General features: G+C 53.5%; 3 protein-coding genes and 1 non-coding gene across 4 annotated transcripts in view; all 4 read left to right on the top strand.

Moving 5' to 3' along the window:
* Positions 1-10,896, top strand: part of SPG7 (SPG7 matrix AAA peptidase subunit, paraplegin) — a 30,688-nt gene extending 19,792 nt beyond the window's left edge. The window contains exons 10-17 of the mRNA XM_062628959.1: positions 247-371; positions 1,578-1,680; positions 2,655-2,765; positions 6,244-6,359; positions 7,148-7,304; positions 7,832-7,995; positions 8,410-8,487; positions 10,172-10,896. Of these exons, the coding sequence (XP_062484943.1) occupies positions 247-371; positions 1,578-1,680; positions 2,655-2,765; positions 6,244-6,359; positions 7,148-7,304; positions 7,832-7,995; positions 8,410-8,487; positions 10,172-10,381 (1,064 nt within the window). The 3' untranslated portion in view covers positions 10,382-10,896. The remainder of the gene's footprint in view (positions 1-246; positions 372-1,577; positions 1,681-2,654; positions 2,766-6,243; positions 6,360-7,147; positions 7,305-7,831; positions 7,996-8,409; positions 8,488-10,171) is intronic.
* Positions 10,897-11,925: 1,029 nt separating this feature from the next.
* On the top strand, positions 11,926-16,443 carry RPL13 (ribosomal protein L13). The gene is made up of 5 exons (XM_062628962.1): positions 11,926-12,063; positions 12,902-13,043; positions 14,343-14,516; positions 15,546-15,602; positions 16,257-16,443. Exons 1-5 carry the CDS (start codon positions 11,960-11,962, stop codon positions 16,413-16,415), a joined length of 636 nt encoding a protein of 211 aa, XP_062484946.1. The 5' UTR covers positions 11,926-11,959; the 3' UTR covers positions 16,416-16,443.
* On the top strand, positions 12,239-12,320 carry LOC134168877 (small nucleolar RNA MBII-202). Its single transcript, XR_009966694.1, has one exon. It is a non-coding gene; the product is annotated as a small nucleolar RNA MBII-202 (small nucleolar RNA).
* A 1,265-nt stretch (positions 16,444-17,708) lies between the features above and the next one.
* On the top strand, positions 17,709-24,850 carry CPNE7 (copine 7). Its single transcript, XM_062628961.1, has 16 exons — positions 17,709-17,980; positions 18,710-19,137; positions 21,058-21,240; positions 21,312-21,386; positions 21,791-21,865; positions 21,941-22,024; positions 22,100-22,189; positions 22,364-22,462; positions 22,747-22,833; positions 22,925-22,984; positions 23,108-23,241; positions 23,323-23,377; positions 23,509-23,560; positions 23,643-23,776; positions 23,916-24,152; positions 24,331-24,850. The coding sequence occupies exons 2-16, from the start codon at positions 18,913-18,915 to the stop codon at positions 24,466-24,468; spliced, it is 1,728 nt and encodes a 575-aa protein (XP_062484945.1). The 5' UTR covers positions 17,709-17,980; positions 18,710-18,912; the 3' UTR covers positions 24,469-24,850.

Here is a 24,850-nt window from a genome sequence, read left to right as displayed (position 1 = left end):
ATGACCAGACTGGCCTGTGTCACTTGTGAGGTTCCTTCCTGTCTTGTGCTCCCAGCTGGAGAGAAGGACACTTTGTCAGCCTCAGCTGCCCCAAAGGATGCTGTAAACACCCTCTGGCTTTTTATGATAAAGATTTATGAAATACTCCCTGTATCCTGCTGTGCCTCATCCCTTCGTACGCCTGCAAAGCAGCATGTGCCATGGTGAAAACCCGTCACTTTTGATTTTTGGTTGTTTTTTCTACAGGAATGGGGACCACAGATCATGTCATAGTGCTGGCTTCCACCAACCGTGCTGATGTCTTGGATAATGCTTTGATGAGACCTGGGAGGCTGGACAGGCATATCTTCATTGATCTTCCAACACTCCAGGTACATTCCATCTACTGCCCTGTCCTTACCATGATGCTGATGACTAAGGTTTCCCAGTCCTCAGTGGTGATCCATTCATTGGTAGGTCAAAAGCTGAGTTTGGAGAAAGTTGAGCTGGTAAGCTTCTGTTTGCCTTTATTTATGTGCTGTAGATAAAGGACTTGACACTCTTAACACAATTGCTTGTTTCCCTGAAATACCACTTGCTGGTTGTAAGTGTCTCTGCTCTGGTACCAGCTTTGTTGGTGAGATTTGCTTTGCCATGCAGATGCAGAACTATGTGTCTTCTGTCCAGGAAACTGGGAGCCACATAATTGGCAAGTTGGCTTATGTGAGAATGAGAGCTTAAATTGTCATGTGCCTTGAGCACCATTTGTTCTGTAGGTTTATTGTCCTCACTATCCTTGTAAGGCTCCTCTTTTTCCTTTAAGCAGCCTGTTAAGTGACTTGTTCCTTCTGAATGCTTTAAATCCATTTCCTAGGAGCCTTCCATGTCTGCTGTGTTGACATTTGTAATAGAGTTTTGGGAGTAGGCTCAGCTGCAGTAAAGATCTGTCTGCTTTGCCAGCACAGGCTCTTCTTCTCCCATCTGTGCTTTACTGCTGTCCTCAAGAGTTTTCAGTTAAAATACCTTAAATGCCTGATAGAATCTGGCACCGGAAGCATGAACTGTGCAGCTGCCCTGAAGGAGGAAGGGGAAAAACCCTGGCAACTGAGACCATTGTTTTAATCAGGATCTCCTGGACCAGCTGCATGAGTCACTCTTTGACTACTTGCCAGCTGTCATCTCACCCCCACCTTTGTCTGGGAAGTGGTCTCTGGTGAAGGAGCTAGTAGACGGGGTTTGCAGTTCGAGTGTGTGAGGAAACAGGTAGAGGCAGTCAGAGCTCCTTCCTGCAAGTGCTTTCATGGTAAGAGAAAAGTTAAGACAGATCAGAGTGAAAGTTAGGAGGGGTGAGTGGCCAGAGAGAGAAAGCAGTGACTCACGGTAAGCCTCTGTACATCTGTTCTGTATTTGGGCCGGGTGTTTACCAGGGTTCCTGGAGCACCACCACACTGTAAGGGCAGCCCTGCCATCTGGTGGCAATGTCACCGTGTCCCCACTGCCAGAGGTCTGTTCCTCCCCTGCTCTCTCCGGAGGGACAGCACTGACGCTGCCACGTCGAAAAGACTTGGTTGGGCTCAGGTATTCTGTGCTCTTTACAGGAGAGAAAAGAGATCTTCGAGCAGCACCTGAAGGGCCTCAAACTGATCCAAGATGCCAGCTTCTACTCACAGCACCTTGCAGAACTGACTCCAGGCTTCAGTGGTATGACATGCTTTGTCCCAGTGGGGCTGCTCTGTCTGCTTCTGCACTAGTTCTGCAGTTCAGGCTGGAGCTTCGTGGTTGCTTAGTTTTAACTATTTGGGTCTAAAGGGTTTTTTCTTCAAGCTGCCTCTGTCGCTATGGAAATAGTGGGAACCTAACCAGCTCCCTGATGAGCTCTGATGAGCAATTGTTCATGGCTATTTCCAATCTGCTGAAACTTCTGGGAGTAGCAGGGTGTGGGGATAGGAAAATACTTTTTTATAATGCCTGGGTTCTCAGTTCCTAAGGGGAGGAACCACTGCTCATGCTCCGAATCCAAGCTGTTGTCAAGGCTGAGATGTTGCAAATCAGTGGGAAAAGTCTCAAAGCTGATATGTATTACCAGGAAAGTGATAGGAGGAATAAATAGAATTACTTTGTCAGTCAGACAAACTAAGCCTGTTTCCAGGGTAGGTCCCTGGGAGTTTGAAACAGCGCTGTGCAAGGGGCTCCGGAGTTCCTGTTGATTTGGAGTTCCTGGAATATTCTTTCTGGGTTTCCCCTCTAACAGGCCCCAGCACACTGCCTCTTCGTGACTTCTTTCAGCAGCCCCCCGCCACCATCACCCACACACACAAACTCAGAACAGATGTTCTTTCTCTTCCACACAGAGGTTGTGCGGTCGCTGCGTGAACAGCAGCCCATGCCAGCCCGGACTGCCTACTCCCGTCACTGAGAGCCAGCCTTGGCTTTAGCCTCTTTATTGATCACTGAACTCTGTCCTCTGTGTGGCAACGCAGCCTTGATTGCCAAGCAGTTGCATTGTTCAAACCCCACATAAACACCGTGAGCTAGGTTTGCTGCCAGGGAGCAAAAAAGTGCAAGCTAGTTGACTTGCTTAGGTCCTTCTCCAGATTTGTTCTTGCTTCTTCTGTCCTCTGCAATCTCTGTCATGTAACAAATCCAATGTAATTCTTGTAAACTCTTGTATATAGGAGCTGACATAGCGAATATATGTAATGAAGCTGCTCTTCATGCTGCTAGAGAAGGTCACAAATCCATTGATACTTTCAACTTTGAATATGCTGTGGAAAGAGTCATTGCAGGTAAGTGATCCAGGCATTTAATTTCCCTCTAGTCTTATTGGTCTGTGCCATACTTCTTGAGAGAAGGCTCAAGTGAGTGGGTTGTAGTCAAGGAAGACACATGGGTCCTAACTGTGCTTTGTCCTGTAGTGCTGACCTGAAGGTTTTAGGATTTTACAGTCACAGATAATTCTCCAGACAAGACCCCGTATGGATTTGTCTTCTGAATTTTTAGGCAACCTCAACCAGTAGCTCAGAGGAGATGGCCAGTAGTAAAACAGTAAAGAGAGGAATTACAATCTGTATGGCTTTTTTGGTTTCAAAAGAGTTGGGGTTTGGTTTGTTTTTTGAAGAAAAGGAGTGAAGTGTCTCAGGGTTTTTCTTGCTGCTCTGGACACCTGCTGCATAAACATGAATAGCAAATAGGCTACACATCCTCAACAGCAAGAAATCAGAGATTTTTCTGTTCGGTCTCAAAGCCCAGACTTTGATGAATTGGCAGAATAAACTGAAAGACAGTAGACTACTGTTCTCTCTCTGAGAACATCCTGTCAGCCTTTCCCTGTTGAGTGTGCTATTGTCAGCAGAGGAACCTCTGGAGATTACCCTGTAGTAGTATATTATAGGGAAGGGAAAAAGAGTTCCCAGAGCACTTGACTTCACCTGAGGGATTTGAATCCGGTGAGTTTCAGTGTGAGCAGCCCTATAGCCAAGCTGTGGCTTTCATAATCAGACGCTTGAGTGCTTCCAAGCTGCAGTGTCATTACCAGGGGGTGAGCCTGGGCAAACAGACAGGCATTCTGTGCTTTGTTTAGAGCGTGTGGAACAGGATGTTTGCACTGGGTCAGTTATTTCCTGATCCTGGAATTCAGTCCTTAGTGTTTGCTTTATCAGAAAACGCCTAAACAATTCCTCACTTAAGAGATTTTTGGGAAAACTCTGACAGTTTCACTTGCCTCTTCAAAGCACTCCAAGGGATTTGGTTTGGTGACTGTGGTCGCACACAAATCCCAGACTGTATCCAGCAGCTCCCAGGAGTCAACAATGAGATGACTCTAGTAACACAGAAGTCCTCTTAAGCTGGGGAAAGAGGTGCTTTATTTCTTGTCTGCAGAAGAGAAAGCACCAAACTTCTAGGGGGTTCACTTGTATTTTCTTTCTGACCTCCATCCTTGCCTTAGTTCCCCAGACTTGGAAGATGAGACAAAGAGCAAGTAAGGCCACAGGGGGTTAATGTGGTGGGGCATTGCAGGGCATGGGCTTCAGCAATTTCACTGCTGAGAAGCTGACATGCTTCCCCAAGGCTCTGTGGTGCGTAGGAGGCCTTACAGTCTTTTTGTTGCAGAATTGGATTCTTTCATGTTATTGGGACCTGGCTATTTTCTGTACACTACGTCTAAAAGACCTCAAACAACCCTTCAGGCTTGTAAATTGAATGTACCCTTGCCATGTAATAGGAATGCTTCTGGGTTTCACAATCCGGAGGGCATTTCAGTTGCTGTAAAAGCTTTTCTTGAAAGAACGAAAATATTACTGTGCTTTTCATTATAAGCTTCTGGTTTTAATAAATGGTGTGGAATCAAAAGAGAACTTTGCAAGTCCAGAGGCTCTCTCAGCCTTAAAGCTTTGTATTGCTGTAAGGGAGGAGTAAGAACTTTTCTCTGTGGTAGTCCCCATTGTGTTTTTAGTTTGGGAACAGAAAGCAGTCAGTAAGTTGTCAGGTCTCCTGGGAGTGAGGGAGGAAACCTGCTGAGTGCACAGAGGCTTTCAGGGGTTGTCTTTAGAAGATGTAGAAGAGCCTGGTTTCTTGGTGGAGTTTGTGTCCTCTGTGTAAGGGCAGCAGAGATGCACCAGAGTTGTTTCCTGAGTTGTCTCCTAAATGCAGTAAGTACAGGCCTATAGAAAACTTTCATGCCTGAAGATGAACTTTATGTAGGAGAAGAAATAATCTTTGTAAGCACACTGTGTGTGCTGTTGAGAAGAGTACAGTCCCTCCTTCCTTGGTGGGCTGAAAGAGGAATGATTACAGAATTTAAGTGTCTGTATGTATATATATATATATATATACACATCTTTCTGCAGAAGGTGACATACAGGCACATGCACACACACTGCTGAAGGCACGGTAAGGGACTGACTGATAAAAATCAAGGCTGTTGCAGTTATAGAATAGTTAGGGTTGGAAAGAACCTTAAGATCATCCAGTTCTAACCCCCCTGCTGTGGGCAGGGACACCTCGCACACCCAAGGCTCTGTCCAGCCTGGTCTTGAACACCTCGAGGGATGGAGCATTAATAACCTCCCTGGGAAAATTAATCTGCTCTTCCATCACCATCATGCCTTGTGGAGCACAGTGGTTTCCAGGGTCCCTGAGCAGTAATTTTACAAGATCTGCCGCACTAATTTTGCTGTTTCCTGGTTTAATAAAGCTCTTAACTTTGTTTAAAAATTAATGTTAATAGAATGTTGTTTTCCGAGACATGAAGCAAGCTTGGTGTAATGCTGCTCTTGAGTCTGCCTGTGCTACCCCCTGCTGCTCCTGGCACTGTTGGAGACATTGGCTTTAAAGTACTGGTACCTTTTTGCATTCAACATGCAGCAGTGTAATAACTGCTTGATACGCAGGGTATTCTGTAGTTAACATATTTTCTATATGCTAGAAATTTTACTTCCATTTGGCATTTATGTTTTAATCCTTATTGGACTTACTCTGTGTTGCAGATTATTGGGTTGGAAAATAAATGCATTTGAAAATCACCTTTTTGGAGGAAGTATTAAATGAGAGTTATGGCTTAATTTGCTAGTCCTCAGGAGCCTGGGAATAAGCTCATGCGGAGCATGCCATGTGTAATCAGAGATGTTTCCAGGGTCTGGAGAAAGATTATTTTTTTTATATATATACTTTTGGTCTTCTGCTGATTTGAACACTGCTCACGCACAAGAATCTCAACTAGAACCTTATATGTAATGCAACATCTTGCTTCTCTCATGTTCTGCCTAAGGGACAGAAAGACCATACGGCCAAATCAGTATGATACTATAGCTAGTCTCTGTTTTGGGTTTTGTTGGTTTGTTTTTTGTTTTGTTTTTCCAAATGGTAGGGTGACTTGTTGCAGATCTGTCCCTGGGCAGAGATACACTGTGACATGCTTTTGGCAGAGCTGGGAGCAGAGCAGAGCTTTGTGTTCTAGAGCTGTGATCTAATCAGATGTTAAATTGTCAAATTATTAAGTCTGTTGTAAGGAGGAAAGGGGGAAAAAGTTTCTGCCAGTATTTTCAAGCAGTTCAGGTCTGGGTTGCTTTCTGCTGCAGGGGAAGAGAGCACCTCTTCCACAGCATGTAACTGAAGCACTTTTTACTGCCTCTTCTTATGCAAGAGTGCAGTGTGATTTTTGCTGGTAGTTAGCCCCAGACTGCGCTAGCTGGAGCACAAGATTATGCCCTGCTGGTTGCACCTATTGCTGGCAATCTCATTAAATTCTTGTCTGTGTTCCTATAGGCACTGCCAAAAGAAGTCAGATCCTGTCACCAGAAGAGAGGAAGGTTGTGGCGTTCCACGAATCAGGCCATGCACTGGTTGGCTGGCTGCTGGAGCACACTGAAGCTGTGATGAAGGTAACTACACTACCAGCTCATGTGTAAAGAAGCCTGTCACTGGGTGTGAAGATAAGTCCTTTGGGCTTCTCCTCTCTGAGATTTGCTGGTTGTTGTCTAGTGTTTCTGTTGAATTCTGCTGCTGGCCTCCTTGAGCTTTGAGCTGTGAATACTGCAGCAAAATAAAGGGTTAATACAGAGTAATTTTGGTTGAAAAAGACCTTCTCTGCAGGGAAAGGCCTGTCTTTGGCACCCCAGGGTGTATTCTTTCCCGTGCACATCTCCTCAAAAAGCCTTGACACTGAGGACATAGGGAGTGGAAACGACAAGGGAGACAGCTCCTTGGCTCCTCACCAGCAGCAAATTAATTCTGAATGACCTATTGTATGAGCTGAACTGTTGTTAATTACCCTCTTTTAATGCATATGGGAAAGGGCTCTTACTTTTCTGAAGGCATCCTGTCTTTCTTCAGGTAGTCTCAGTGATTCTGGAACTGTGAAGTGAATTCTTTGGCTTATACTCTCCAAAGCAACTCCTAAATCTCAGGATTTCACTGGCTTGCTATTGAGGATGATTTCCTTTCCATTTCTTGAGCAGAAAGTGGCAGAAAGCTTATGTCTGAAGCTGTGAGGCACAGCCTTCAGTACAGGAATGGTAACCTACTGCAGTCCTTGGGGTATCTCTGTAGGCCAGCCTGTCTCGTAGCTTTACACAGATTTCACTGGGAATGCAGACCTCTTCCTGTTCGTTTTCTGCTGCTGCAGTTGGGAACTCTTTTGCTCTCTGAACAGAGTTGCTCTGTGTTGCAGGTTTCCATAGCCCCTCGAACAAACGCCGCTCTGGGATTTGCTCAGATCCTTCCAAGAGAGCAGTACCTCTTCACAAAGGAACAGCTGATGGAGAGGATGTGTATGGCACTGGGAGGGAGAGTGTCCGAGGCCATCACCTTTAACAAAGTCACTACAGGTGAGGAGCCAGACCTGGCACAGACCCTGGAGATTGTGCTAAGACATCCTGAACTTGTGCTTGCTCTGTCCAAGGGTGTGTTGAGCAAGAGATAAAGTTTTCCCACACCAAGAAGAAATGTCAGATTGCATGATTTGATCTTGGGCCTGAATTTGTGAGCATGGACGTCTCTTGTTGGTTGCCACTGTGTTGTCTTAAACTTGTTCCAAAGCCTAAGGCTAGGGAGACCGTCCACTCATGGGAGGGCCTAGAGCTTTCTGTGCCATGTTTCCAGCTAGTTACATCCAAATGGGGTAGCAGCAACAGGTAAGCACTCCACATAAGCTAGTTTCCAGTAGATTCACTCAGTCACACATGGGTCCTGCAGTACATGTAGAAAGGTCCATCAGCAGGTGGGGTGTTCACATCCATGGTCTCCTGTGGGACCTCTGGTCTCTTGACTAGCAGAATGTGTGTTTGTGGGGGATGTGATTCGCTTGCACTCAGTTCAGAGCTGGTAGGCACTGTGTCTGGTCTCTCTTGCCCAGGAGCACAGGATGATCTGAAGAAAGTGACCAAGATAGCCTACTCCATGGTGAAGCAGTATGGAATGGTACCCAGCATTGGGCAGGTCTCCTTCCCAGACCTCGATAGTGCACCTGGAATTGGTCGGCGCCCTTTCAGCCAGGGACTTCAGCAGATGATGGACCATGTAAGGCCACCCTTGTTTACACATTCCTGGTTTTGTTCTTCACTTCTGCAGCTCGGTGAAAAAAAAACTTGCACCCAAACAGTTCATGTTTTTCTGTTAGCCATTGGGGAGTGAATTTCTAGTGAGTTTGTTTCCCTGGGATTTGTGCTGAGCTGCATCTTTTGCTACCAGACAGCCTCCTTAATTACACTGCGTTTCCCACCATCTGGGACTCTACTGGGGAGTTCTGCTAGTGCAGGAGTTCACTGTTCCTTATCCTGAATATTCCTCTGTCTGCTTTTCACATGGTTTGTCTGTATTTTCTGTTGATGGGAACCACTTTCTGCCTGTCTCAGTCTGCAGATTCTGTCCCTCAGTTATCTACGTTGTGTTTGTTGCACTCCAAATGTCTCTTTCCTTTTTACTGTCTTCTAGGAAGCAAAAGTCCTGGTGGCTCAGGCTTACAGGCGCACAGAAAAGCTCTTACTGGAGAACAGGGACAAGCTACAAATAGTAAGTTGGAGGGGAGGGAGGGGAAGGGTGGTTTTGGTTTTTTCACCTGTTACTTCTTTGCCTTGCTACTTTCTGTGCTCTCAAGCTCAGCTGTTGCAGTGTCTCTGTGGTCCTACAAAGTCTTGTAGAGGGAATGCTGGGGCTCATGGTGTGAACAAGCAAGTACTGCAGACGCCCCAGATCAGGAGCAGGTGCAGGGAGGAATGTGTGCTCTTCCAACAGCAAGTAGTCTGCCTCCAGACACCAGCTGGTATTTGCAGGATAGAGGAGTAGGAGTGCTCTGTGGAAGTGATCACTGCTGGAATCTGTCCCCCTCACCTGCACTTCTCTGCTAGCCTCTTTGCAGTGTAATTTCCTGTAGAGCAGACTGACTGTTCTTGTGAAGCCCGCAAATGCAGGAACAGCTCATCCTTCCAGGTCCTGTACGTGCACAGGAACCGAGTGGGCTGTTTCTGGCTTTGATGAAGAGAATATAGGACCTGTCACCTTGGATGACTGGTGTTGGTTCATGCTTTCTGGGGACTCCAAGCAGTTTTCACCTGCCACCTCCTTGATACCTGGTATAACAAGGAATCCTTATTTGCCTCCTCCCCTCTGTCCTGACAGTCCCCTCACCAGTCACATTGGCATGTCCCCACCACCTCAGCAGGAGCTCTGTACCCATTGCTCTGGGCTGAGCCACACTTGGGTCACAGCACCCTGTGTATCTACTTGATCTTTCCTTCAGAAGTCTGGCCCATGACATCCAAAATAACCAGCAGTCAACTCAGTGTTGCATGTTTTGCAAATAAAGCAATTGTTTTATTTAAATCTTCTTTTTAAACAAACAAGAACAATGACAACAGCAAAAACCCCTTCAGCTACACAACTGCAGACCTTCTGTGTGTAGTAAGGTAGCCAGAGCAGTCTTGCTTAGGCACCCTGCTGTTGGCCATATCTCAGCCCTGTCCACAGGACAGTGCCCAGGGAGAACTCTGAAGGCAAGCCTTGTTAGAGGGGTCTCTTCTCTGCAGGCTTCTTCTCTTCTGTTGCTTTCATTTAACAGCAGTCAGATGTTTGCTACAGGCTCATCACAATAAAACTTTTAAGTTAAGCCAAAGTATCTACAGGGTGAACATTTCAGTTGCCAGGCCAGTGTATCGCATCTTGTCAGCAGGGTTTAGCAGTTCCACGTTTGACAACCACCTGCTGCTCAAGTGCAGCCCTTCTGCTGGCAGAGGGGCCAGAGCATTCAGCTTTGCTGGAGAGGAACTTCTGATGACCTTCAGCCCACGCCTGCAGGAACAGACAGCTCTTTGTTGTCACTGTGTGTGCATTGGAGGGAAGCAGGTCTGACCACGGTCTCATGCGCTGCTACTTTGCATCTTAGGCCGGTCCATAGGTGCAGTGACAGTGGCAGGAAGGGCTTGTCTTCAGTTATTCCTGGAGTTCTGACTTGAGAAATCATTCCCTAGAACTTGTTTTATTGCCTTCAGTCATGCTCTGTATTCCTGGACAAATATGCTTTTGTGAAAGGTGGAGAACTAAGGTGGCTTCTGCAGGCTCTGGGGTCCCACCGTCTGTGCTGTGGTAGTCAGGGTTCAGATACTAAGATCTTTGTTGAGCTGGCAGGGAGAGTTCAGATCAGTTCAGAGACTGTTTTTCAAACCCCTGTGCCTCATTATATCTTGTTTACTCTTTCTAGCTGTCTAATGCCCTCCTGGAGAAAGAAGTGATAAATTATGATGACATTGAAGCCTTAATTGGGCCTCCACCCTACGGGCCAAAGAAAATGATAGCTCCTCAGAGCTGGCTTCAAGCAGAGAGAGACAAGCAAGAGACAAGAGATGAAGAAATGCCCCAGCAGCCACCCAACCATGAGGAGGAGGAGGAACCACGTCTGAGACCAGTATGAAGCCCACTCGTGATGTGGAATGGGAGGACTTGAGAGGCTTATTTTGGACACAGACCTTTTCCCTTTTCCAGAATTAAAGATACTGAATAGGGAATCTCTGTGCTGCTGTTAACCAAAAAAATTGGCTATGTTGGCTCTTTTAATGAGCTTTTACTGCAGGAAGGAGAGCTCCTTAGAACTTTGAAATTGATTCTCAGCAGGGTAGTAGTGATTAGGAGTCGGGTAAGTCTAATCCACTGGAAAGATTTCTTGTACACAGCAGTGATGTACATGGTCTTAAGGGTGAAAAAGATCCCGTGGAGTCTTTATAAGCCACCTCTAGCTGTGCTGTGGTGCATGGCAGGAGTGCAGGGCTGTCCCTTCAGCGCCAGGACAGTCATATAGTGAAACCCCAACATAGCTGAGGGGGTGTAGTTGCTGTGTGACTCTGCTGTCACCTTTGATCACTGTTGCTGCTGAACATTAAAATAGAAGCTGAAAAACAGACTTCACTAGAATAAACTGTCTATAATGTGCTGATGTGCTTGTAGAATATGTCAAGATGATAACGTGTTTTGGCACATAGAAAGCTTATTACAGCTACAGAGTTGCACAGGACAGGGGGTTTCTTCTCCCTGGCCAGTAGCTCGTATTCAGTTTTCATAGCATGTGTCTTGCAAGCAGAGATTGAGGAAAACGTATGTGCAGAGCCCAGTGTTGACAGGAGGGTGTTCTTCAAGGTGTCCTCTTCCCTGCCCCATCATGGAGCCACCTGCCACCACCAACCCTTGAGCCTTCCCTCTGGACCCCCTGCTGGTGGGGATCATTTCCTTTGCCTTCCTACACTTGGGATGTTGCTGCCTGTATGTTTTAATTCCAAACCTATTTGTTTCTTCACAAGTTCATCCTTTGAATTTGCTTTTTCATCAGCAGATGAAACGTCAATTGGTGTTTGATATTTTTGTGAGGACTTTTTAAGTCTTTGCCAAGTGGATTCACGGGATGATGGCTCTAGTGGTGGGACATGGGGATGTTTCGGGGGACAGCGCAGGATGCTCGGTGGCTGCCACTGTGCAGCCGCTGTGGCCATGCTCTGTGGCGGCTGCCACAGCTCCTCGGCTGCTGCAGGACACGGTGCGTGGGGCCCCCGACCCCTCCCCAGCCTGGTCGCTGTGTCCGAGCCCTGCTGGGGCGCGGGCCCTTTAAGCCGCCGCCACGTTTACTACGGGCGCAGTGAAGCCGCCGCCAGGCGCTTCCGCTTCCGCCCTCCTCCGCACTTCCGGCGTGTGCGGCTTCCTGCCTTCCTTTTCCGGTCGGCCATTAACGGCAGCGGGAGGTGAGTGGGGAGCTGCGGCCATCGGGGACTGCATCCGCCGCCATCCGCCGCCATCCGCGGCTCAGCGCCGGGCCGCGATGTGCACCGGAGCCCTGCGCGGTTCTGCGGGATGCACCGGCTGGGCCCGGAGGAGGCTCCGGTCCTGGACATGGGGCCTTGCCCCGGGCGGGGTGGTGGGGGCTTGGGGCGCTCCGGACTTGTCCCGGGGCCGGGGGGGTGTGCTCCGCTTTTAGACGTGCCCGTGTCCGCAGGCCGCAGCAGCCATGGCGCCCAGCCGCAATGGCATGATCCTGAAGCCCCACTTCCACAAGGACTGGCAGCGGCGAGTGGCCACATGGTTCAACCAGCCCGCCCGCAAGATCCGCAGGTGAGGCACGGCGGGGCCTGGGGGGGCTGTGCCTCGTGTGGGGCTGCTTGGGAGGCTGGAGAGCTGCGTGGCTCTTTCCGGGTGTTGCCCCGAGGTTACGTGCTGGAGAGCTGGGGTTGCTGCTTTGGTGCGGGGTGGCTTTGGTCAGGGTCAGGCCGTTCCGGCTGCAGTCAAGTGATGAGACATCTCCGGAATCGCTGTACGACATTGATGATTCCCTTGAACCCTTTTGTGTCTGATGACTGCAGCTGTTCTATAGAAGCATCCAGGAGCCAGAATAGCGATGCGTTTGTGTCTGAGAGATTCCTGTATGGCAGGAGCCTTCCCTGCAGGGCTTATCAGCTGGCAGCGCTGAGAGAGGAGGCGATAAAGATGAGCCAAGGGGTGGAGCAGCTCTCTTGTGAAGGCACGTTGAAGGAGCTGGGGTAGTTCAACCTGGAGAAGATTCTAGAGAGACTTTAGAGCAGCTTTCAGTGCCTGAATGGGCTGATAAGAAAACCGGGAAGGGGCTTTTGACAAGGGCAGGTGGACATGGGTAAGGGGGAATGGCTTTAACCTGCCAGAGGGGAGACTGAGCTGAGCTCTAAGGCAGAAGCTCTTCCCTGTGAGGGTGCTGAGGCACTGGCACAGGGTGCCCAGAGAAGCTGTGGCTGCCCCATCCCTGGCAGTGTTCAAGGCCAGGTTGGGCACAGGGGCTTGGAGCAAGCTGCTCTGGTGGGAGGTGTCCCTGCCCGTGGCAGGGGTTGGAGCTGGAGGAGCTTTAAGCTCCCTTCCAACACAAACCATTCTGTGATACCTTGATTTGTGTTTCTCATCCCCGTCCTGTTTCACATTCCAGGAGGAAGGCCCGCCAGGCAAGGGCTCGGCGCATCGCTCCCCGTCCTGTGGCTGGGCCCATTCGGCCTATAGTGAGGTGCCCTACGATCAGGTACCACAAAAAAGTCCGTGCTGGCAGAGGCTTCAGCCTGGAAGAGCTTAAGGTAAGTATAGCACGCTGATCCCAACCCAGTCAAATTCACTCGATGCTGAAGCTTCTTGTCTTGGCCTGTTCTTCCATATATAGAACATGTGCCAAGCTGTCAGTATTTGGTGGCACTGGCTCAGCTATGGGAGACATGGAGAGTTGCTGCTCTACAGGGGCACAGAAAACACTGGTCTTGCCTTTCCTTTAACCAGGGGGTGGCGTTGCAGTGTATGTCAGAGTGAAATGTCCTTTTGCCTGGTCACACTGTTAAAGTCCTTTTCTGAAGGCTCTGGAAGAGCCTTCATTGAGTCTCCTCAGCTTCTTTCAGGGAGTGAAAAGCTAAAAGCCTCTTCATTAATTTCTTTTGTTATTTTGAAACATGTTTCTGCTAATCCCAAAAATGTTAACCCAACATGAACCTGTTCCTGTTGCGGACAGAATAAACCATGTTCAACTTACTTCAAGGAGGTAGTGTTGCCAGGACAGGGACCTGTGCACCATAGTTTCACATGCATGAGACCATTTTTCGTGCAGTAGCTATGAGTTGGTTTAGGAACACTGTAAATCCTGTGGGATTCAGGAACTTTTCCTGTGACCTTCCCAGATGCGCTGAGCCGATGAGCAGTTAAAGGTGGATTGTGGAACTCCCACCCATGTATCTCCTCGCAGTGGTCAGAAATAATCACCAGGGCTTGCTGGCAGCCTGCAGCTGCCTCTTGTGTGTTATTTAGCATTTAATTAAAACATTTTTAACAGTGAAATTAGTGCATTGAAACAGTAAAGTTTTTCTGGATGTCAGATGCTTCATTACTTTTTCTTTAATTTTTGGATAGTGGTGGAATACAAAACGATATGCAGATGTTTGTCTTTAAACAGAAGATGAAGTTATTTCCTGCTTAAGCGGGTTACAAAAAAATACTTATTTACTGGAGATTACTGTATGAGGTGAACCAGAACTATCTGGGCAGTGACTTGATAAATACCTGTCTTGCGTGTATCAGAGTTTAAACGTCCCCCTTGTGATTACGTGGGGTTGTGCTTTGCTCTCCTAAGGAAATCCCACTGCAAAAACCACTGTAAATTCAGTGGAACGTTCTCAGCACTAAAACACAGACACCCTGTTGCCCGTGACACGTGGATCCCTGTTCCTCACCCTCACACTGCCAATAGGATGCTTGGTTAGATGTGGTTCTCCATGCTCTGCAGCCCTGATGACCACACCTGAATGATTCCCTGGTTAATGACCAGAGCGGGTCCCGGCAGTGGCACTGGGGCTTGTCAGATGCTGACACCACACACTCTGCTCTCTCTTCAGCTCGCTGGCATCAACAAAAAGTTCGCCCGGACTATTGGAATCTCTGTGGATCCCCGGCGACGTAACAAGTCCACGGAGTCCCTGCAAGCCAACGTGCAGAGGCTGAAGGAGTACCACTCCAAGCTTATCCTCTTCCCAAGGAAGCCGGCTATGCCGAAGAAGGGAGACAGCTCTGTAAGTAGTTGGCTGCTACAGATGTTTAGAATCACAGAACAGTTTTGGTTGGAAGGAGCCTTCAAAGGTCATCTGGTCCACAGTTTCCCAGGGTCTGTTCCTGATTGTCAGTCTGCCCATCCCAGTGCTGTGTGGTCAGGCAGTGTTTGTTGAACTAGGGACTGCCAGGGTGCTGAAGGAAGCCCTCAGACGTGGGGCCTGACCACTTGAGTAATCTTTTCAGAGTATGATGCTAAATAGAGTAGCTGAAAAGTCTGCATGAAGTTCTGGTCTGCCTTGGAAAGGGAGAGGAAAGCAAGGGCAAACTCTTCAGTAGAGTAGTTCAGCGAAGGCCATGTGCAGGAAAGTGTTTAGGAGGTTGTTGCTGTTAACTCACAAAAGTGCTTTTCATTAAAATCCCACCAAGATGCAGAATATGATTGGTCCCTTGGCTTTGCCTATGGTATGTGTTTGCCATGGGAAACGGTGGCGTGCTCAATCTTCTGGAGAGTCAGTTTTGAGCCAGTCACCCACAGCAGAGCCCACCACGCTCAGGAGGCTTTTTGAAACGGGAGGAAGGGCATGAAGCTCCTTTGCCAGTAGGTAGATGCTGAAATACTGTTCCAAGTGTCTTTACTTAAAATCAGCTATCTAAAACAAAACTTGAATCATTTTTGTTTCACGGCACGCTCTTACAAGTAGCTGGACTTATCCTTAGGAGGAATTGCTGCAGAACATACTGGGTATCAAACTAAAACAGGCACACTGGATGTCAATGTTTTTCCAGCTGGCAGGACATCAGAAGGCCACTGCCCCTTTGGGCAGATCCGGGCTGATGGATAGCCAGGCAGAGCACGGATTGTCGATGCGGCACGGCTGTGCCTGAAATGCTGAAGTTGTTATGAGTCAGTGTTAAATCTCCGGTCAGAGTTGTTAGCAGTGCATTGAGCTGGGTACCGGTGCTCAGTGCACGCTTCTAACCCAGCTGCCAGCCCAAGGAGTTTTAAATGCTGCTTTTTCCGTGATGGGTTTTGTCCTCTTGTTCCACAGGCTGAGGAACTCAAGATGGCAACTCAGCTGACTGGACCGGTTATGCCGATCAAGAATGTAAGTGTGGCTAAATCATGTTTTCTGTGTGATAATTGAGACTTGAGCTCTATGGAGAGGATTCTCCTGCTGTTCAGCAGCTCAGTGTTGCTGTCTCCAGACACTTCCCGTCTTGGGGCAGAGAAAAGAAGCAACAGGTCAACCTCATCCTTGTCTTTTGCCACAAGTACTTCGGTCTGTTTATTTCCTCCCTGTTGCAAAGCAGACTGCGAAGAACTAATTAGTTGGAGCTCTGCTAAACTTAACCAGATGAGAAGGTCCTTAAATCGTGTTCTGGAGAAGAGCTTCAGTGTCAGGGGTTCAGATGCGTTGGTTGGAAATAATCACGTGTAGTCAGCGCTTGTCTCAAACCCCTGCTGCTTCCAAAAGGCGCTGTTGGTGTGTGTTAGCACCACACACCTGACTCAGATCCCATGTTGGGCTTGTTTGGTGGGGTTTTTCTCCCTGGTATGTTTTGGCAAATCAGGAATGGGTTGAAATGGGGTGCCTGACTGAGTGATGCTGAGGGCAGGGCCTGTAGATGGCACAAGTGCTCTGTTCACAGCACCACGGAGCGAGTGATGGAAACAGAGCGAGATTAATTGTGTTGAGCTTTGAACGCGGTCCCTGGGAGGCTCTGGTGTGCAGCCTGACTGTCTGTGCTCTCTCCACCAGGTTTTCAAGCGGGAGAAGGCTCGTGTTATCTCGGAAGATGAAAAGAACTTCAAGGCTTTCGCCAGCCTGCGCATGGCTCGAGCCAATGCCCGGCTCTTCGGCATCCGCGCAAAACGCGCCAAAGAGGCGGCTGAGCAGGATGTGGAGAAGAAGAAATGAGCTGTCAATAAAAAATGTGGAAACACGAGTGTGCTGTCTTTTCAGAGCAAACGTATGGAACAGAGCCACCCCGCTCTGCAGCGGGTGTGTGTGCCTGGTGCGGATTGTGGTGATGAGACTCCCAACTTCCCTGGAAGGGAGTGGAACCAGCACCCTGCAGGGAGGGCTCTGCTCTGTCTGCAGGGCTGCAGCCTGTGCTCCCTCCCTCCCCCCCCTCAGTGTGGGTCTGCCCCCATGGAGCACTGTGAGAGGGGATTTTGGGGGGAACCCACCTCCCTGGTGAGATTAAATCACTTCAGATTTGATGGTGTCCGCAGCTCTGTGTGCAGTTGTGTGTAAGGCAGAGCAGTTGGTGGGTGTCACCCCTGAGGGCTCAGCAGTCACTTGCCCCACAAGCCTCACCCCGGTCTTACAGTGCTTGGGGAGGGTAGAGATGTGCTGCATCCATAGCCAGCCTAACCCTGCCTCTAGCCTTGCCCTGGCTTCTCTTTATCTGAATCTTTAAGCCAGTTCTTCAGGGAAATACCTTGATGGCATTGAAGAGGAGCCCAGCCCTGCCATGTAGAAAGGTCTGGGTCTTCTGGCCTGTCCTCATGGGTGTTGTGGGGCTCCTGGGCACTGTGTGCTGCAGGGCAGGGGGTGGTTGGGTCACGGGCAGGGTTGTGGGGTCGGTCTTGCTCCAGGGAGCTCCTGTTTGCTGACTGACCAGTTCTGGGGCTGTTCCACAGCCTGGCTGCCCTGCGAGTGCTGAGGTAATGGAATCATTCATTCTCATCAGCAGGTCGGAGACAGAAAGGAGGCTCTGAAGCGATGAAGTGCTCCAGTGCAGGGACCCCAGCAGAGCTGGATGAACCTGAGGGTGCTCCAACACCCTGGCAAGGTCTGCCCAGCATGAGCCTCTCTTTGCCCAGTCCCTCCCTGGCTGCGCCATGGGGCTGCAGGGAAGCAGGGTGGCCTCTTTCTGCCATGCAGGCTGGGGATTAGCTCCCAAAGCCCAGGGCCCTCATGCTCATTAGCCCTATCTGCATTTTAATCCCTCCAAATATGGGCTAATTATATCATATTTCATAAAGCCGAGCTGGCAGCACCACGGCTCTGGGGTGCTGGGAGGGGTGCCGGGGCATGGGGTGTGGGTCTGGATGCTCCAGCACGTGGGGAGTGCACCCAGTGGTTTGGGGCTCCCCATCCTTGCACTGGGCTGTTTGTGTGTGGGGCTGCACCCAGGATGGGCCCTGGGGAGCAGCTGTGGAGGGCGAGGGGCTGTGGGGTGCTGGAAGTGTGGGCTGTGTATTGGGGGCTCGCCTGGAGCGGGAGCATCTGTCCTGGCACGGCCTCTGGTGCCGGGGTACCCCTCTGAGCCACAGAGCCTGCTGGTGGGCTCTGCGCCGGAGCCGGCAGCGAGGCAGTTAACGGAGCTTGTCATCTCCCTCTTAGGGCTTCGCTCCCGAGCTGCAGCTTGAGTCAGTTGTGTGGAGGTGGCAGCGGCGGCAGCTCCGGCTGGCACACCGGCTCCGGCTGGCACACCGACCCCAGACCCGTGCAGAGCCCAAGGCACCAGCACCCAGGTGAGGGGGTTCGGCCGGGCAGGGTGGGATCCGGTGCCCTCTCCACTGGGGGTAGCCAAGGGGTGCCTGTGGTCCTGGGGAAGAGGACGGTACCCTCCGGAGCTGGGGCACCAGAGCCATGTGCTGGGTTGCCTGTGCCGTGCGTGGCTTCACTGGGAAGCTTTGGCTGAGCTGGGCGTGCTAGGGCATGGCAGGAGGGCAGCTCTGCCCCAGACCCTGCCCAAGCCAGGCAGCCCCAGGGTGCTGGGGCTGGCAGAGCCTCTTGACGACCCCTCACGGCAGCATCACTTGGCTGAGCATCACCAGCATCGATGTGCAGGGTGGCCCCCGTCCCCAGCACGGGAGAAGTCCCCCCATAACCCAAGTGCCAAGAGCCCTGTCTGGTGCAGCAGGACGTGGCCAGCACTGCCAGCGTCGCCCAGCAGCATGGACAAGGATCTGGTGTCACCACTGCCTGCAGGGACTGGAGGGGGGTTTGTGCTCCCCAGCACCGGGGTGGTCACCCCCAGTCCTGCACAGCCTCACAACTTGGGTGCTCATCCTGCACCTCAGTGGGGCTGGGGCAGAGCTAGGTATGGCTCCACAGGACTCCTGCTCAGCCCAGGGTGCTGTTGGGTGACCAGGGGCACAGCAGCACCCATGGGGCAGGCTGGTGCTTGGGGGTACAGGGCAGCATCACGAAGGGTGACCCAGCTCCAGCTCACCTCGTTGTGCTTTCATGTCTTGCAGGGTTCCGTGGAGCCACTGGGACTGGAACCAGCACCCCACTTCAAACACGGTCCCCTCCACACGCCAGAACATCCCACCGACGCGCCAGGGACCTGCCAGACCCCACACGCCTGGCACTGTGGGGCAGCGTGCCCCGGGCATGACGGGTGCCTGCACGGCTCCCTGAGAGCAGCAAAGGCAGCAGCCGCCCCATTGCCCCCCACATGCCCTTCTCCCACGGAGCCGCCTGCCCCCCATCTCGCCCGGCCCCCCAGCGCCCCATGGGCACCGTGGGTGAGGCGCACGAGCCGTCCCCACAGGCCTCGCTGGCCGTGCTCTCCAAGGTGGAGCTGCGGGTGAGCTGCAAGCACCTCCTGGACCGTGACACGCTCAACAAGTCCGACCCCTGCGTCCTGCTGCTGATGCAGTCCCAGGGACAGTGGACAGAGGTAGGAGGGTAGGGGGCTCAGCCAGCACCCACTGCAGCGGGGCAGGGGCTGGCTGTCATTGGGGACTTGCAAGGGTGCTGGACGCAGGGTTTGTGTCACTGGGACGGGAACAGATGTGGTGGTGCTGTCCCTGGAGCAGCTCCAGAGTGGCTGCGATGCCCATAGGGCTGCAGGTGGGGCAGGAGCTGGTGTGGTGGGTGCAGGAGATGATGGAGAGCAGGGTTCAGGGTACAGAGCAGGATTCGGGGTACAGAGCAGGGTTCAGGGTACAGAGCAGGATGCAAGGGGCAGGAGCTGGTGGAGGACAGGGTGCAGGGTGCAGGAGACGGTGGAGAACGGTGCAGGGGGCAGGGCAGGGTGCAAGAAATGGTGAACAGGGTGCAGAGCAAGGTGCAGGAGATTGTACAGAATGGGGCAAGGTGCAAGGTGCAGGAGATGGAGGGCAGGGTGCAGGGTTTGGAGCAGGGTGCAGGAGATGGAGAGCAGGGTGCGGGGTTCAGAGCACGGTGCAGGGCTTGAAGCAGGGTGCAGGGTGCAGGAGATGGTGGGGAGCAGGGTGCACACAGCGGATGCTGGATGCAAGGTGCAAAGCTGACAGTGCCGGGTGCAGGGAGCAGGGTGCAAGGTGCAGGGAGGCTCACGGGGCAGGGCAGGGCACTGTGGGACCATCACAGTGCATGGGGACAGTGCAGGCATCTCGGTCAGGGTAAAGCTCTGGGATACCTTGGCCACCCCTGGGCTGGTCTCACCGTGCTCGGGACCAGGACAGGGAGCTCGGAATGGGGTCAGGGCTGGCCCTACAGCCGTGTGCCCCTCACTGCACTGCACTGTGGGGTCCTGGCAGTGGGGCTGGTGTTGGCGCTGGGGCTGGGATGGCTCCTTCCCATCGCTCCCCACGGATTAGCTCCATGCTGGCACTGACAGCTCCACGCTTGCTAATCGCCGCTGCTCAGCCGGCAGATTGAGCGCTAAATCCCTCTGCGTGTAATTGACTCTGCTCGACGGAGCCAGAGCTGAAGCCAGGGTGGGCTGCAAGGGGCCCCGTGCCAGGCTGTGCCGTGCCGAGCCAGCTGCGCCCTATGCACCACGCTGTGTGTGTGCCATGCCATGTTCCACACATGCACACAGCCCTGGACACGCTAGAGGGGCTGGCACCAGAGGGGCTGAGGTGACCCAAAGCCCCGTGATGGGGCTGTAGGCACAGTGCTGCACGGATTGGACCTGCTGTACCTTGGCCACCCCACCTCGGAGGGTGCCCATGGGGTCCGGATGGTGTGGGTTCAGCAGATGCTGCTGTTCCAGGCAGGTGGTGGGCAGGGGACGGAGGCTGGCGAGGTGCCCTGGCCAGGATGTGTCCCGTTGAGTCAGCGCTGCAGGGATGGGATGTGCGGGAGGCTCCTGGAAGGCGCTCAGTGCTTGGTGCCAGCACAGCCAGAGATGCTGAGCACCCCCCCGCCTGCCACGGCCATGGTGACCGGTGACTGGTACCCCCGCCCTTGGCCAGCCCAGGGTAGGAGCACAGGGGCTTGTCCTGGGCACCAACTCATTGCTCCCACTTGGCTGGAGCTCTGGCAGACTGCGGTCCCGAGGCAGAGCATCCCCTTGAGCTGACCACGGGGTTTGCCCTGGTTCCTGAAGGGAGCAGTGCTTCAGAACCTGAGACCTGGCAGGGCGCTCGCATCCCTGCCTGAGCCAAAAACAGGGCTGCCTCCGAATGCTGTTTGTATGGAAACCGGTGGATGCGCAAGGCTGGTCCTTCCCGGCAGCTGGCCGGCTTCCCCTGTGTCTGCATCCCTGAGCTAACCCTGGCCCTGGATGAGCTCTGACATCCCAAGGCCTCGGGCAGCTCCTGTGGCCCCAGATCCATCTCTGAGCCGGGCTGTGTCCCCGCTGCCCCCCATCCGAGCTCCCTGCGTGCAGGTGGACCGCAGCGAGGTCATCAAAAGCAACCTGAACCCCGTGTTCGCCAAGATCTTCACGGTGGATTACTACTTCGAGGAGGTGCAGAAGCTGCGGTTTGAGGTGTACGACAGCCACGGGCACGCCGGCGTGGGCACGCACGACGATGACTTCCTGGGGGGCATGGAGTGCACCGTGGGGCAGGTGAGCTGGCGGCCCCCACCCCAGGGACACGCATTGGTGGTGTCCCCAACCCGATCCCTCGGCTTTTGCAGATCGTGGCGCAGAAGAGGGTGACGAAGCCGCTGTTCCTCAAGTACGGCAAGTTCGCGGGCAAGTCCACCATCACGGTGAGCGGCACCATGGGATGCATGGGTGGCACCAAGCTGGCACCCTGGGGTGGCACCAGAACGGGGCGCATGGGTGGCACTGGACAAGGGTGCTGGGATGGCACTGAGCTGGGTCAGTGGGGTGATACTGAGTTAGAGAGGGTGACCCCAAGCTGGGGCATATGGGAGGTCCCCAGTGTCCCTCCTCCTTTTCCAGCTGCCATCCAGCCCCACAGCCCACCAGGCTCTCAGGGATGGGGAGGGCTCAGGGTCCCACTGATGTTTGTTTGTCACCCTGGGGGTGCCCACCGTGCCAGGGCATGCAGATGGCACCGTGTCCCCTGCTGGGTAGCACCCTGGCCCTGCAGGCAGGGAGGGCAGGGGGACAAAGGCCCTGAGCATCCTGTGGCTGCCTCTCCTCGCAGGTGATCTCGGAGGAGATCTCGGGGAACAACGGGTACGTGGAGCTCGCCTTCCGGGCCAAGAAGCTGGATGACAAGGTGAGCCGTGTCCCACAGCAGGGAGCAGGGTGGGCAGGGCACAGCACGGGCTCTACCCCATGCTCCCTCCTCCAGGACCTCTTCAGCAAGTCGGATCCCTTCCTGGAGATCTACCGCATCGACGACGACCGCAGCGAGCAGCTCGTGTATCGCACGGAGGTGAGGCTGGGCAGCACCCAACCCATGGTCAGCCTACAGCCACTGCCCAGCCCCACTGAGCCCCTTGCCTCACAGGTGGTGAAGAACAACCTGAGCCCCATATGGGAGCCCTTCAAGGTCTCTCTTAACTCGCTCTGCAGCTGTGAGGAGAAGAGGAAGCTGAGGGTGAGGAAGGGCAATGGGGACCCCCGTTCCTGGGGCACATGTACCCAGTGTCTGGGCACCCCAAACCACTTGGAATGGTGGGGGGGTCAGTGCCAGGGCTGGGTACAGTGTGGGGTGCTTGGTCCACCCCAGCCCAGCACTGCCCAGCCATGGCTGAGCTGTGTCCCGGCGCAGTGCGTGGTGTGGGACTACGACTCACGCGGCAAACACGACTTCATTGGCGAGTTCTTCACCACCTTTGAGGAGATGCAGAAGGCGATGGGGGAGAACAAGGTAGGCACAGAGATGAGGGGACAGCTTGTGGGGTCTTCCCTCTGTGCGAGCAGCCGATCCCATTCCAGGAGGCACCTGCCCTGGTTTGGGATTGTTCTCTTGCTGGCCCTCTTTTTGAGGAATGGATGGTGGGCTTGTTCTCCTCCGGGAAAACTGGATCCCCCCCAGAGCTGGCTGAGAGTGAAGGAAGGCAGCTGCGCCCTGGGGCTGCGGGGTTATGGGGCTGTGGGTGCATGTTCGTGGGTCTGCGGGGCCACAGGCAGCACGGGTGCAATGCGCTGCAGGTGCAGTGGGACTGCATGAACCCCAAGTACAAGATCAAGAAGCGCAACTACAAGAACTCGGGAGTCGTGGTGCTGCTGGACCTGAAGGTGAGTGCCGGCGTGCAGGCTGTGCCGTGCCGAGTTGTGCCATACCCAGCTGCCGTGGGGCAGCCCCGGCTGACGCTGGTCCCTATGGAAGATCCACAGGGTCTACTCCTTCCTGGACTACATCATGGGCGGCTGCCAGATCCACTTCACGGTGAGCAGCATCCCTCGTCCTGCAGCACCAGGGGGCAGGCTCCGGCTGGGCTGCGGTGCCGGAGGGCCGGGCTGGCAGAGCCACCCGAGCTTGCGGGGACCCTCTCCTCCATCCGCTCTGCAGGTGGCCATCGACTTCACCGCCTCCAACGGGGATCCCCGCAACAGCTGCTCCCTGCACTACATCAACCCCTACCAGCCCAACGAGTACCTCAAGGCGCTGGTCGCGGTGGGAGAGATCTGCCAGGACTATGACAGGTCGGTTGCTCCAGCAGGTCCCTGGTGCTGGTGACCCCGGTGCTGACATTGCCGGGGCTCCTTACACCCCTTCCCTTGCAGTGATAAGAAATTCTCAGCTCTGGGCTTTGGTGCAAGAATCCCCCCCAAGTACGAGGTAAGGGGGTGGTTGTGTGGTGGGACCCCAGGGATGTGCTTATCCCTCCTTGCACCCTTGGCTGTGGCTCCCGTGGGGCCATGCAGGAGCCAGGGTGGGCACTGGCTGCCCCTTTCCCTCTCCCCCTCCAGGTCTCCCATGATTTTGCCATCAACTTCAACCCCGATAACGATGAGTGTGAGGGTGAGTCCAGCTCTGGACAGGCCGGTCCCATGGCCCTGCTGTGCTGGAGCACATCCCCTCTCATCCCTCGCTTCCCCCGCAGGCATCCAGGGCGTTGTGGAGTCCTATCAGAGCTGCCTGCCCAAAATCCAGCTCTACGGCCCCACCAACGTGGCCCCCATTATCTCCAAGGTGGCTCGTGTGGCGGCCAACGAGGAGAGGACCAAGGAGGCTTCAGTACGTACCCAGTGTCCCCAGCCGCTGGCTCTGTGCTTGTGGCTGCTCCAACGTCAGAGCCAAGCCCTTGTCCTGCTCCCCTGCATGGGGCTGGCAGTGGGGCTGAGCACCCCCCTCCAGAGCTTCCCTTTCCCCACAGCAATACTTCATCCTGCTGATCCTGACGGACGGAGTGGTGACGGACATGGCGGACACGCGGGAGGCCATCGTCCGCGCCTCCTACCTGCCCATGTCCATCATCATCGTTGGGGTGGGCAACGCCGACTTCACTGACATGCAGATCCTGGATGGGGATGACGGCATCCTGCGCTCCCCAAAGGGAGAGCCCGTCCTGCGGGACATCGTCCAGTTCGTCCCTTTCCGGGAGTTCAAGAACGTGAGTGGGGCGCTGGGGTTCCTCCTGCCTCTTCCATCCCCTCCCATCCCCACCCATCCCCATGGCAGCACCAAGCATCACGGCACAGCGAGCCGTGGATGCTGCTCTGCACACCGGGGCGAGTGGGAGCTGTGGTGCCCCTGGCTCACCCATGTCCCTGGTATCCCCTATCTCACAGGCATCTCCAACAGCCTTGGCCAAGTGCGTGCTGGCGGAGGTGCCCAAGCAGGTTGTGGAATACTACAGCTACAAGGCCTTCCCCCCCCGTTGCCCCCGCTCAGAGACCCCTGACTCCAACCTCAGCTCACCTCAGTGAGCCCCCCCCAGCGTGGTGTGGGGTCTGACAGGGTCCCCACCATGCCCCAGACCTGCTTTAGCCCCCTCCTCGCCGGGCCAGGGGGCACACTGGGGGCCAGCAGCGTGTCCCCGCTGGCTATGGGGATATGGGGACAGCCCCGGTGCCCTGGTGCAGGACTCCCTGGCCGGCATTGCCCACTCCCGGTGCTCAGCACCACCCTGCCTGTTTCCGCTTGGTCCCTGTTGTCCCTGTGGTCCTCTCAGTCCCTGCTTGTCTGTTGCTGTGACATTATTTGGAGGCTGCATGACACCCCCCCCCCGGTGTGTGGGGCCCCCCCAATAAAGCGACCAGCCTTGTGTTCGTGCTATGTGCTCTCTGGGTGCTGACACCAAACCTCTCT

The sequence above is a fragment of the Pezoporus occidentalis genome, unplaced genomic scaffold, assembly GCF_034315485.1.
Source record: "Pezoporus occidentalis ecotype Australia unplaced genomic scaffold, CSIRO_AGI_Poc_V1 ctg326, whole genome shotgun sequence".
Classification (NCBI taxonomy): Eukaryota; Metazoa; Chordata; class Aves; order Psittaciformes; family Psittacidae; genus Pezoporus; species Pezoporus occidentalis.
The sequence above is the reverse complement of the archived record's forward strand: the minus strand, read 5'-3'. Positions and strand labels throughout refer to the sequence as shown.

Bases quoted from the DNA above. Each gene is read 5' to 3' on its own strand.
- RPL13 (XM_062628962.1), top strand. From the start codon at position 11,960: ATGGCGCCCAGCCGCAATGGCATGATCCTGAAGCCCCACTTCCACAAG. The intron at 12,064-12,901 runs GTGAGGCACGGC...TTCACATTCCAG, and splicing joins CCCGCCCGCAAGATCCGCAG to GAGGAAGGCCCGCCAGGCAA. The intron at 13,044-14,342 runs GTAAGTATAGCA...CTCTCTCTTCAG, and splicing joins TCAGCCTGGAAGAGCTTAAG to CTCGCTGGCATCAACAAAAA.
- CPNE7 (XM_062628961.1), top strand. From the start codon at position 18,913: ATGCCCTTCTCCCACGGAGCCGCCTGCCCCCCATCTCGCCCGGCCCCC. The intron at 22,190-22,363 runs GTGAGGAAGGGC...GTCCCGGCGCAG, and splicing joins AGGAGAAGAGGAAGCTGAGG to TGCGTGGTGTGGGACTACGA. The intron at 22,463-22,746 runs GTAGGCACAGAG...AATGCGCTGCAG, and splicing joins AGGCGATGGGGGAGAACAAG to GTGCAGTGGGACTGCATGAA.